The 14,169-nt window shown below is 32.6% G+C and overlaps 1 protein-coding gene across 19 annotated transcripts; it reads right to left on the bottom strand.

The window, feature by feature from the left end:
* Window positions 1–1,304: 1,304 nt before the first annotated feature.
* LOC107887430 (CBL-interacting serine/threonine-protein kinase 9) lies at window positions 1,305–4,979 on the bottom strand. 19 transcript variants are annotated; one of them, XM_016811708.2, is made up of 9 exons: window positions 4,773–4,979; window positions 4,522–4,640; window positions 3,983–4,317; window positions 3,689–3,844; window positions 2,576–2,666; window positions 1,996–2,049; window positions 1,769–1,884; window positions 1,603–1,691; window positions 1,305–1,486 (listed from the first exon to the last, which is right to left on the bottom strand). In XM_016811708.2, the coding sequence occupies exons 4-9, from the start codon at window positions 3,812–3,814 to the stop codon at window positions 1,480–1,482; spliced, it is 483 nt and encodes a 160-aa protein (XP_016667197.1). In that variant the 5' UTR covers window positions 3,815–3,844; window positions 3,983–4,317; window positions 4,522–4,640; window positions 4,773–4,979; the 3' UTR covers window positions 1,305–1,479. The 19 variants fall into 19 exon arrangements, 18 of the variants coding, with proteins under 18 accessions (XP_016667197.1, XP_016667203.1, XP_016667163.1 ...); XM_016811714.2 differs by having other exon boundaries at window positions 3,983–4,088; window positions 4,773–4,969; XR_005904449.1 differs by having other exon boundaries at window positions 1,769–1,894; window positions 1,963–2,049; window positions 2,576–3,844.
* Window positions 4,980–14,169: the final 9,190 nt, after the last annotated feature.

Below are 14,169 nucleotides of genomic sequence, written 5' to 3'. Positions count from 1 at the left end.
ACCAACACACTAATTTGACACTTAGTGTCTTACCAGACAATTTTAAAGTAAATAAATTGCGCACAATTCTCATCTGTATAATCAAAGTAAAAGTTGTGTCCAGCACTCATCAACACGTACTCGAAGTAACCCATAGTCAATATCCTAAGACATGTCAATTATATCTGACTCTGCCCAAACAGTTAATAGGGTAATAACCATTCAATTCCGAATATAGTTTAATAACACAATTCACCATATTCAATTCATCAACAAAATAGTCATTTCATATGTATAATAGCATGAATCAACCCAATTGAAAGTCAAATTTAATATTAAGTAAATTGGTCCCTCTAAAAAAAATTGAAGCAATTTAATCTATGTCATTTTCAAAAGTGAGCAACTAAGGACAATTACTCACAATGTTAATAATTTTTGTCAAATTTACACAAATTTGATTGGTATAATAACAAATTTAGCTATCATAATTTACACATTCTATTAATTTGGTAATGATTTAACAAATTTAGGCTATATTATTTGTGTAGATGTTGATGTTAAATTTGTTGATTTTTTTCAGAATAAAGACCAGATTAACAAAATATGTAAATATATAATGCTAAAATTATTATTATACAAATCAAAATGATGTACATTTGACAAAAAGCATTAACACTGTGATTAATTGTCCTGAATTGCTTACTTTCAAAATTGACAAGATTAAATTACTCTGATTTTTTTTAGAGGATCCAATTTGCTTAAATTTGAAATTATAAAGGACTAAAGAGGTCATTTTACTCATGTATTATATGTTTTTTAAAATATTTTATTTTCTTTTTACAATTTATATTCAAGGTTTGTGATTCATTGGTTCACTGCAGCAAAATTGACTTTTAGCAGCGTTTTTTAATGTCTTTAGTGGCGCTTAAAAGCGCCGCTAAAACTATTTGTAGCGTTTTTACAAGCGCTGCAAAAAACGCCACTATAGATGGTGCCACTAAAGTTTGTGGCGTTTATTTAAAAAAAAACGCCGTTAAAGGTCATAACCTTTAGCGGCACTTTTCCCACAAACGCTGCTAAATGTCATGACCTTTAGCGACACTTTACTCAAAAATGCCACTAAAGGTAATGAAATTTTAAAAATATATATTATAAAAGTCATGAAAAATATAAAAAATTTAAAATTCATTATCAAAATATTGAGAAGAGTAATATCCATGATATAAACATAAAAATTTTCTATTAAAATTCATTATCAAATTAAATTTTCTATTAAAATTTTAACTAAAAATATTAAAATAAAAATAAAAATTTAGAATCAAAACTAAAATAAATAATAAAAATTAGATTGAATATAAAGATATCAATGAAATAAGGACTTAAATCATAACCATGTAAAATATAAGATATTATCATCAAGATTTACATCCTCATCTTGCTCAAATTTTGGTGGCTTGTACCCTTTCTTGAACCATTCATCTTCTAGAATTTCACTAATAGCTATACGCTGCCAAAAAGAACATGCAGAATTTCAACCAAAATGCACGCGCTAAAGCTTATATTGTGATCAAAGATTGCATGTAATCACAAATTTTCATAGGATGAATTGAATTTGACACTTACGTAAGAGGGTTTGGATCAAGAATACGCTTAATCAAATTCATAGCACCAGATGAAAACCATGATGGACAGCTGAAAAAAGCCTCCCAGATCTGAAATTTATCAAGGTACAAACAATTTTAATGAAGTTCTCATCTAAAAAGACTGGCCAAATCTGTAGGGTACTTACTTTCTTATACAAGCCTATAAGGCTTAGCTCATCAAAAGGCAAATAACCAGCCATGAGAACAAAGAGAATAACTCCGCAAGACCAAATATCAGATGATGTACCATCATAACCTCTATCTTTGAGCACCTAAAAATAAAAATATCAGATACCAGAATAAAAAGGTAAAAAAAAAAAAAGAAGAGTTACAGCAATACAGCTAATTATTTTCTGAGTTCATGAGTGAAAACCTCCGGAGCAACATAATTTGGAGTCCCGCAAGCAGTGTGAAGCAACCCATCTTCCTACATTTTCAACGTGGAAAAGAAAATAAAAGATTATACTACTAGACATGGAGCTTTCTATCTTTTCCTCCATTATTGATAGTTAACATTTATAAGATGTTACTGCCAACTAAATGCCTTGACCATCTGTTTCAACCATCTTCCCATACAAATTATTGGTTTATAAATGGATTTTACCGTTTCGCCATACGAATTCCATCATATCTTCTTAATATGGAAATTTTACCATTTTCGCCATACAAATTATTGTTTGAGATGTTCATATCATGCTGTATTTTAATCGTTTTTCTTATATATCGTATCCAAAAATATCAAATATAATGTTTTCTACAATGTTAAATTAGACTGCCTATAATATTAACTCTGAAATTCATGATGACTACAAAATTCCGCTTCGCGGTCCAAAACTGACAGAACATGTCACAGAGCACTGAACGGTGGAAAAGAAAGAAGGAAAGAAATACGTTTTCTACTAATTTTCTTCCTATCAGGCCATGGTGGATGGTTTAGACAAACTGGAGGTTACCTTGTGTCTGCGCATTAGATTTGGCGACCTTTTCTCTCCACCCTTTCTGACGAGCTCTTATTTCCCACATTGCTGTCAATAAAGTTGACACCTAAATGAAAGCGATAGTAGCAACAATGGTGAAAAAACCCAGCAGAGAGGGCTTTTGTCATGCTAAAATTAGAGGTGATCTAAAAGGCATAGAAAAACAAATGTAAAATTTCTTTCTATTAAGTTACTTAGTCCCATATTCCAATAAATACATCCATCCATGACAAAGAAACAGGAAACTGACTTGTAAAGGAAGCATTGCTCAGTCCTGCATTAATTAAAGATAGAAGTAAAAAGAAGCATACATCTTAAACTAAAAACAGAGATGAAAAGGCAATAAGGAATGAAACAGTGATTCTCTAACCACTAACATCTATCGTTTACAATAAGGAATGAAACAGTTATTCTCTAAAGGTGAAACCGAAAACCATGACAAAAACACACTGAAAATAGAAGTAAAAAGAAGCATACATCTTAAACTAAAAACAGAGATGAAAAGGCAAAGGCAAAGGATTTATAAAGCAGAAAAAAAATCACAAAAATACCCACTAACATACAAGTAAAAAAGCATCAACTAATAAGCAAATTTATCTTCTAACTTATTATAATCAATAATGTCTCACTGCTCAATATAGTAGCAAACCCCATGACCCATTGGTTTGGCCCATAGAAATACTAAGAACCACCAAAACAGTGAGTAGCATATTTTATAAAAAACAAATATAGATAATCTCATATAAGATTTACAAGTTTAGTTGATTTAAAAGTTCAATTGAAGATGTAACAATACAGAATCATTAGTCATTCACACTTTATTTGCTAAATTATAGTAGATATATAGATAATAGCACTAACCAAACCATCATTATCATTTGGGACATTCTCAAATCATCAAAACTAGTTTCAACCACCTAGGGTTGATGAATGAGATTACTACCTAAGGTCAGAAATGTTAGTTCCATTTTAGTCTACATAGGCAAGGCAGAAGAAAAAAAGGAGGAAACTGCTAAAAGGAATTTATGACCGATTATCGGGACATATTAATCTATAAGCTTCTTTAGCTTCCACAAGATCTCTACTTGCCTCATCATGGGCAAATTCATCAGCCCAAGAAGCACCTACAGTGTACTGTTGCTGATATTCTGTTGCCCGGTTCTCTAATCCTGGTTTGACCTGATTATCATCAATGATAAGTTCGCCACTACTCATCTTGGATACAAATTGAAGAAATTTTGAATTCTGCATGCCCCAAAACATACAGCACATAAGTGCATATATTAACTCATGCATAGTAAAGATTATATCATTAAGAGCTATCTTTGACACATTGCAAGTATTCAGCCAAACAGTTTTAAATAACCCAAAACTTAGGATCACCGTTTTGAGAAAGTGTATGTGCAAGCATCTTAGTCTGCTGAATTGCAACCAAACTTTCTATATTTCCCCCTCTCATGTGATCTACAGATGTTAACTGAGCTTGTTCCTGTATGTTTTAGCTCATTATTTGTGTTATGCAAGAAAAGCAGGCTAAAAGGTGACATGCATGTAAAGACTACTCAAAGCACGAGATAGTAGCAGAAAGAAAAGGAAAGATAAAGCCAAATTGGAAGGTATATCCATCTGCAATAGCACAAGGAGTTAGATATAGTTCCCTGGTAAAAACACATTAGCATGTCCTTTCAAATTTGCACATGATGCATTCATAGAGAAACCTACATATCGAATAAAGCAGTGATAAATAAATATATCTGAAACAAAAAAATAAAGATGAACAGGCAAAGACAAAGGATTTATAAAGAAGAAAACAAAAAAATCATAACAAAAACCAACTGAAATTCAAGTAATATGAATAGATCTGAAACTAAAACAAAATGAAATGGCAAAGACAAAGACAAAGTACAAGTGATGATTCATACCTCAAAGTAGTTCCAATGAAGTAGAGAATTTCAAAAAAATCACAAAAACCAGAAACGGCAGAGAAAACCTAGTGTAGCGTCTTTCTGTGTTTTTTTTTTTGGCATTCGGTGACCCAAAACTAGAAAAAAATGAGAGGAAGAAATTCAAAACAGACACAGAGAGAGAGAGGGAGTCGGCGAATAAATAGGGTATCATGGATAGAAGAGATAGACTTGAGGATTCAAATTTCGAATAATGGAAGGAAACTGACCTTTGATCGGAGGTAAGACGCCCGAAGGTGTTGATGGCGCGGAAGTGTCTAGGGTTTGTTACGAAAGGACAAGAAAGGGAAAGAGAATAAAGAAAACGAAAGAGAGGATTAACAGAGATCAAAGAATGGAAAAACAACAGAGAATAAAAAGGGGAAATAAATAAAGGAAAATAAACTGCACACTTTACTCCCAAATCCGTAGACGCACGATCGATTATAACTCAATTTTTTTGGCGTTTTTAAAACGCCACTATTGATTAATTTTAAATTTTTAAGTTTTTAATTTTTTAATTTTAAATTTTTTATTTTTAAATTTTAATTTTTTAATTTTTATTTTTTGAGTTTATTTTTTATTTCGGTTTAATGTGTAATTGTAGACGTGAAATTCTAATTGTGGTTTAAATGTATAGTTGAAACTTTAATTTTGATTTAATCATACACATTTAAAAAAATAAATACATCAATATATTTTTATATTGAATAAATATAAATATTTATGTATCCATGCAATATATAAATATAAAATGATGTTATATCAATAATTGTGTAAAAGAAAATGAAAAAACGTGGAGACACAAATATATATTTTAAAAAGAAAATGAGTTACAATTAAAAAACGTGGAGACACAAATGAGTGCAGAGAATTTTCGTTCGTATAAATAAATATATATTTTAATTAATCAGTATGTTGTTCCAATAGGGTCGGAAGCATGTAAATTATTGTACTAAAAAATCACACAAAATTCAATTCACAGGGAAGAGAGGTGGATCACATGGATCTCTTAAATACCAAGTCTTTCCTTAGACAGAATATCCCTTCTATAGTAATTTAATAGCACAATTAAATACTACTATTATACCCTCAAATATTGAAAGAAAAATAGGACAAGAAAGAACACAAGAGTTTTAACGAGGTTCGGTAAATTATACCTACGTCCTCAGGCACTAACACAAGATGATAACTTTACTATCTCCAAAGTATTACAAACAAATAGAATTCCTTAAGAATTCTCAAATGGGAGAAGAGAGAAAACTAAGAGAGAAAGATTGGTTGGGATGAATTGAAATGAGAAATGAGAAGGCCTATTTATAGTTGAGGTTTAAGGACCAAACAATAAATAGCCCATTATCTCAAGGACCAAAAAAAAAATTATCCCATGCCACTTTTTCAAAGTCAACTTTAGGGTGCTAAACTTGCACCACTTTGTATTGTTTGCCATTAATGTTGTCTCCCATTAATGTTAACAATCTCCACCTTGAAGATTTGATTAGGATAATCACATCTTCACACACTTCCTTCAACTCCCCAAATTCGATAAAGCTATCTTTTGTAGTGCCTACAAATGCGCTCTCGAGCGCCATACACCTGAAGGTGCTCAAATTCTCAGGATGTTAATCAAGTTCAAACAATGATTAAACTTGATTGTTGTTACCACCTTGGTCATCATATCTGCAGGATTATCTACTGTCGGAATATTCTGAAGTAGAATTTTTCCTTTTTCAAAGACTTCCCGCACAAAGTGATATCTTACGTCGATATGCTTGGTTCTTGAATGATAGACTTGATTTTTCGCTAAATGAATAGTGCTCTGACTGTCACAATATAAACTTATGTGACTTTGAACAACTCCTAAGTCTTTCAACAATCCATTAAGCCAAATAGCCTCCTTAACAGCTTCTGTAACTGCCATATATTCTGCCTCTGTAGTAGACACAGCTACTGTAGACTGTAAGGTAGACTTCCAACTCACTGGGGCTTTCGCAAGAGTAAACAGATACCCCGTAGTTGAACGACGTTTATCTAAATCACCAGCAAAGTCGGAATCAACATATCCAACTACAAACTGACCAAGTGCTTCATCCTGTTCAAAAATTAAACCAACATCTACGGTTTTTCGAAGATACCGTAGAATCCATTTCACAGCTTGCCAATGTCCTTTTCCAGGATCATGCATATACCTGCTCACAACTCCAACAGCTTGTGAAATGTCAAGCCTCGTACACACCATCGCATACATCAAACTCCCAACTGCATTAGCATATGGGACTTTCGCCATATATTCTCTTTCATCTTCAGTCTTCGGAGATAATTGAGCACTAAGTTTCAAATGAGAGCAAGTGGGGTACTTACATGTTTTGTGTTTTCATTTACACCAAAACATTGTAATACCTTTTTCAGATATTGCTTCTGATTTAAACAGAGCTTGCCTCTCGGTCTATCTCTACTTATCTCCATGCCGAGAATTTTCTTGGCCTCACCTAGATCTTTCATCTCGAACTCTTGATTCAACTGAGCCTTCAGCTTATCTATCTCATTTTGGCTCTTCGAAGCGATTAACATATCATCAACATACAAGAGTAGATAAATGAAAGATCCGTCATGCAGCTTCTGCAAATATACACAATTGTCATATTTGCTTCTTGTGTACTTCTGCCTTCTCATAAAGCTATCAAATCGCTTGTACCACTGCCTCGGGGATTGCTTCAATCCATATAGCGATTTGTTAAGCTTACAAACCCAATTTCTACCACCAGCATCTGTGTATCCTTCTGGCTGAGTCATATAGATCTCCTCTTCTAACTCACCATGCAAGAAAGCCGTCTTAACATCAAGTTGAGCTAGCTCCAAATTCAACTGTGCTACCAAGGCCAACAAAATTCTAATGGAGGAATGCTTCACAATAGGGGAAAATACATCATTGTAGTCAATTCCCTCCTTCTGAGCGTAGCCTTTAGCTACCAATCTTGCCTTGTAGCGAATATCCTTCTTGCTAGGAGATCCATCTTTCTTTGCGAATACCCACTTGCATCCGATTGCCCTTTTACCTTTCGGTAATTGCGCCAACTCCCAAGTATTGTTCTTCCGGAGAGACTGCATTTCTTCATCCATGGCGCTTTTCCATTTATCACTTTCTAAGCTTTGCATTGCTTCTTGATAAGTGATAGGAATATCATCAACAACGGGAAGGGCGTAGGCCACCATATCAGTAAATCGAGCAGGTTTACGAATTTCTCTCCGTGGCCTTGCAACTGCAACTGGTTCTGGTGTACTTAGTGGTTCTTGGGTCAGAACCTCTTCAACCTCTAATTCCTCCATTGTGGCTGGAGAATTAGACTTATTAACTGGGCAAATCCCCATCTGCTCAAACTCCACCTGTTTTGGAGTACACTCCACCTGCTGTGGAGTATTGCTCGTCTGAATATCTTTATCTGCTACCTTTTTCAATGTGGCAGATTCATCAAAGGTAACATCTCTGCTACAGATCATTTTCTTTGTGCTTAAGCACCAAAGACGAAATCCCTTCACTCTAGAAGTGATTCCCATAAAGAGAGCTTTCTTTGCTCTCGGATCTAACTTTGACTCCTTCACATGGTAATATGCAGTGGTTCCAAACACATGTAAGGAATCATAATCTGTAGCCGGTTTTCCAGACCATACCTCCATAGGAGTTTTTCTTTCTAATGCAGATGATGGCAAACGATTAACAAGATGGCCAGCGTATGTCACAGCCTCAGCCCAAAATTGCTTGCCCAACCCAGCATTGGACAACATACATCGAACTTTCTCCAGCAATGTTCGATTCATACGCTCTGCCAATCTATTCTGCTGTGGTGTATCCCTAACTGTGAAGTGTCGAACAATACCATACTCTTGGCACACATCGAAGAACGGATCACTTTTATATTCCCCTCTATTGTCCGTCCTAAGCCGCTTGATTTTCTTGTCAGTCTGGTTTTCGATCATAGTTTTCCATTTAAGAAAAACTCTAAGCACTTCATCCTTAGTTCTCATGGTATACACCCAAACTCTTCTGGAAAAGTCATCAACAAAAGTAACAAAGTAGTATTTTCCTCCCAATGAAGGTGTCTTGGAAGGCCCCCACACATCTAAGTGAACATATTCTAAAATACCTTTTGTATTATGGATAGCAGTGCCGAATTTCACTCTCTTTTGCTTTCCCAGAACACAATGCTCGCAAAATTTTAATTTGCAAGCCTTTGCACCTTTCAACAATCCTTGCTTTGCCAGAATTTGCAAGGATTTTTCGCTGGCATGTCCCAACTTCATATGCCACAACTGTATTGAGTCTAATTCTTTGTTGCCGGAAGCTGCAGCGACTGCTCCAATAACTGTACTACCTTGGTAGTAATACAAGTTATTTTTCCTGATGCCCTTCAATATCACAAGTGCGCCAGATGTCACTTTCAAAATCCCATCTCTCATAGTAACAACTGAACCATTGGATTCCAAGGCTCCCAATGAGATGAGATTTTTCTTCAAACTGGGCACGTACCAAACATCAGTCAGAATTCTGGTTGATCCATCTTGATTCTTTAATTGAATTGAACCTATCCCAACAGTTTTACAGGCATTATCATTGCCCATATAAACAACTCCTCCATTTAGTTCTACTAAATCAGAGAACCACTCCCGGTTAGGGGACATATGATAGGTACAACCCGAATCCAATATCCACTCATCTGAATGGAACGACGATGATGATGCAACCAGTGATAGTTCAGAGTCACTAGTATCATGCTTTGCAACACAAGCATCTACAGCAGCTTTTCTCTTATTCTTCAGCTTTGGACAATTTTTCTTCCAGTGGCCTTTCTCATGACAAAAAGCACATTCATCTTTCCCGAGTCTGGACTTTGACTTTGATCTCCCCTTTTGAGTTTTCTTCCGAGTGTATGAACGACCTCGGACTACTAAAGCTTCTGTATCTCTGATTGAGTTTTTCTGTTTGTCCTTCTTTCTCTGTTCATAACTGTATAAGGCCGCACAGACTTCACTCAGAGATATATCACTCCTGCCATGAAGTAGAGTAGTTTCTAGGAACTCAAACTCCTCAGGAAGTGACCCCAACAGCATCAAAGCCAAATCTTCATCTTTGAATGTCTCATCCATATTCAGCAAATCAGTGACTAACTGATTAAATTTGGTGATGTGATCATTCATTGTGGTACTTGGGACGTATGTGAATCGAAACAGTCTTTTCTTCAAGTGGAGCTTATTTTGACTGTTTTTCTTCAAAAAAATTTCTTCAAGTGCCACCCACAACTTATTTGCAGAAGTCTCCTTTGAAAAAGCATACCTCTGCTCTCGAGAAAGGCATGATCGAATTGTGCCACATGCCAACCGATTGATCGCCTTCCAATCTTTCTCCTGTACATCATCTGGTTTCTCTTTATCAATGGCAATGTTTAGACCCTGCTGAAAAAGGGCATCTATAACCTCACTTTGCCACATACCAAAATGGCTCGTGCCATCAAAGATCTCCACGGCCAATCTTGCATTTGCAATTGTCGGTCTTGTCCACATGGACGATGTTGAAGCTCCTACACCGACCGTTTTCTCCATAATCTTTCAATATACCTAAGGAAATCTTTTCTGATGTGGAAGATCAGTTTAAACTGCAACCACAGAGCATACTACGATTAACCTTCGGCTCTGATACCACTTGTTGTTCCAATAGGGTCGGAAGCGTGTAAATTATTGTACTAAAAAATCACACAAAGTTCAATTCCCAGGGAAGAGAGGTGGATCACATGGATCTCTTAAATACCAAGTCTTTCCTTAGACAGAATATCCCTTCTATAGTAATTTAATAGCACAATTAAATACTACTATTATACCCTCAAATATTGAAAGAAAAATAGGACAAGAAAGAACACAAGAGTTTTAACGAGGTTCGGTAAATTATACCTACGTCCTCAGGCACTAACACCAGATGATAACTTTACTATCTCCAAAGTATTACAAACAAATAGAATTCCTTAAGAATTCTCAAATGGGAGAAGAGAGAAAACTAAGAGAGAAAGATTGGTTGGGATGAATTGAAATGAGAAGGCCTATTTATAGTTGAGATTTAAGGACCAAACAATAAATAGCCCATTATCTCAAGGACCAAAAAAAAATTATCCCATGCCACTTTTTCAAAGTCAACTTTAGGGTGCTAAACTTGCACCACTTTGTATTGTTTGCCATTAATGTTGTCTCCCATTAATGTTAACACAGTATAGATAAATATTAAAATAGTATAAACAAAAACATATTAATAAAATTTAAAGGTAAACTTATCATTTAAAACATTTTCCACAAAATATCCCTTCAATCCATTAAACAATATAACACCTTATTAATATATAAAAAATATTTTTTATCAAAATCAAGATATCTATTATTGATAACAATAATTAATTATAGGGTTTGGGATTTAATTATTGAATATGATTCACTTGAGATTAACATACTATATACCCATGGCCATTAAACCTTAAACCATAAAACTCTAAACTATAGAGCTTAAACCTTAAATATTAAACCGTAAACCAAAAAATAAATTTAATCAATATTAAGTATTGCTTCCATAATTTATTATGAACATAAGCTTTTACATTAATATATATGTATATACACATCAACATCCATGTGATGTTTTTTGGGGTTTAGGGTTTTAAAAGTTATAGTTTAGTGTTTAGGGTTTTTAGGGTTTAGGAGTTTAGTATTTTAGGGGTTATAGATTAGCGTTCATGATTTTTTGGGGTTTAGGGGTTATATGACTTTTAGCGGCGTTTTACTAAAAGCGCCGCTATTGCTCCGACTTTTAGTGGCGTTTTACCAGAAGCGCCGCTATTGCTCCGACTTTTAGCGGCGTTTTACCAGAAGAGCCGCTATTGCTCCGACTTTTAGCGGCGTTTTACCAAAAGCGCCGCTATTGCTCTATTTTTAGCGGCGTTTTACCAAAAACGCCGCTATTGCTCTGTGTTTTACAATTTTTGTGGCGTTTTTTGATAAAACGCCGCTAAAATCCTATTTTCCTGTAGTGGTTGTCTCTCTCAACAATATTATCTTCAAAATTATAACCTATATTATTTTTTTAGGGTGCAATATGTTTTACCACTAAATCCAATACTTGTTTATATTATAATACGTTCTCATGTATTACATGCTTTTGATGAATTCAATTTTTCTAATATAATATGATATTTTTAGGTCTTTTTCATTTTTGAATTGTGTATCTTTAGTTCAAAGATGAATCTATTTTTATTAATTCCGTCAAATAATTTGATATGATTTATTCTTTTTAAATATGGGTCGACATTTCTTGTGTTGTTTGACAAATTTTTTATTTTTTTTAAAAATATATTAATATGCAATAAAAACTCTTTGAATTTGAAGATATTATTCTATGAAATATAAAGAAAAAAAAAGAAGAGTAATAAAGAGAATGATAAAGAAATAATGCGAAGAAATATAATGTAGATCACTTTATTAATTGATAAAATCTCAAGAACTAGTTATGAAGATGGAGATAGGACATTAATGAGAAAAAGAGTGGATTTCAACTCCATTTGCGACAACAATCCATATGTGCTAGTGTAATTCCCACGCAGGTACCTCCCTTGGGGAAACCTTGGGCAACACAATCACGGAAACAGTTTTTAATTGTTGAAGAAGGACCCAAGCAATGTGGTATATGTAAAGAATTCACTGCCATCGCCCTTGCAATTCATCATACAATATTTCACCAATCATTATAAAGAATATTTCAAGACTCAATTCAGATATATAGATGATAAAGAGATCAGTGTTTACTTAAATTTGATATTAAAATCAAGCATATTATTCTCAAAATTTGTTGAACCATAAGATATGCAACTTTTCTCTTTGCCATTCTCTCTCTTAATGCTTTCAATTATGTATTTTAATTTGTTCAAAAACAAAGAAATGCATCCTTTTTATAAGAGGTTTTCAAGCAAGAATAAAAAGTTGTAGATATTTTTTAAGGTCAAACTTCTCTTCATTATTTTTTATTCTATTACTATTCGGTATAAATTTAATCGCAAATTATGACTTACATAATTCATGGAAATGGTGATAATAAATGTATAGAAAAGTAACGGTGATAATCTTAAACTTACTCCAAATCTGTACTTTTATTCTTTTATGAGTTTTTACCTTTTTTGGAAGATAGACAGATGTATTACCTATTTAGTACTTATTAAGTTCATGTATTTTTTTGTAGATCTAGAATTTAGTTCATTCACTTTTATTTCTAGGAATTTATTCATTCTATTCTTTAGATTTCAAAATTTTGGTCAAACTATTAATAGTGTTAAAATTATTTTGTTAAATTTATATTGATTACAACGTCTTTTTTTTAATTACATTGCTATAAGGTGATTCTTTTTTTTTAATTTAAAATGTCACACTAATAAATTTAACAAAAAAAATCTTAACTATGGTAACAGTTGGATCTGAATTTTAAAATCTAAAAAGTAAAACTAAATTCTTGGAAATAAAAATATAGAGATCAAATTCTAAATTTATAAAGAGTACAAAATCCTATAACATATTTTAACCTAATATAAATTATTGATTTTGTAATTTTATGTGTTACAAAGAATGGTACATAATTATATGGGAAGTAATCTTAGGTGGATAGCCTATATTCTTGATAGAAGTAGTTATGTGTCATACATTTTAATTAATTAATTAACTTTTTTAAGAATTCATATATTATAATAATTTTTTAAATATTCTATTTTTAATTACTATAATTAATGTCGAATAAAATTATTTATTTGGACTCTTGAATATAATTAAAATATATTAACTTATTTAAAAAATTCATATATTATAATAAAAAAATCAATCATAATTAAAGCATTTTTAACGTGTTCATTATACAATATAAATTTACTCCATGTAATTAATGCAAAGCAATATTATTTAAAATAAAAATTAATTAACATAATTAATAATAGATTATTTTGATAATTTAAATATAGTATTAATAAAAATTTCTATTTGTTATTACAACATAAGACTATAAACACTTTTATAGTTTAAATTAAACTCTTCAATTTTCGTTATTATTTTTATTTTCTTAACTATCAATAAATTGAAAGTTAGAGTCGTGTGACCTAAATTCCTATTAAAGAAATGATATAAGTAGAATCCGTATAGAACTACTCTTCTTCTATTTGATATTGATTGTACAAGTAGAATCTGTATAGAACTTCTCTCCTTCTATTTGACGCTGATTAGAATAATGTTTTTCAACCTATAAATAGAAGTAGTTAAAACTGCTCTTGTATCATTTGAATTTCAAAATTAGTAAATTTTCTTCTCTTCTGCCCATGATTTTTTCCCGAAAGGGTTTTCACGTAAAATTTGTGTGTTATTATTTTTCTTTCTTATTGCTTTGCGATCATTCTATATTATCATTATCAGTGTTTAATTTTACATTAACCATAATAATTTGTAGATAATATATCATTAATTCAAAAAATTATATCCTTAAACATTGTTTTTGGTAAGTCACTATCCTTCACTTTTAACTGGTAATATCTTGATCTCAAGTCAATTCTGGAAAAAAATTGAAGC

The sequence above is a fragment of the Gossypium hirsutum genome, chromosome A11 (assembly GCF_007990345.1).
Source record: "Gossypium hirsutum isolate 1008001.06 chromosome A11, Gossypium_hirsutum_v2.1, whole genome shotgun sequence".
NCBI lineage: Eukaryota > Viridiplantae > Streptophyta > Magnoliopsida > Malvales > Malvaceae > Gossypium > Gossypium hirsutum.
The sequence above is the reverse complement of the archived record's forward strand: the minus strand, read 5'-3'. Positions and strand labels throughout refer to the sequence as shown.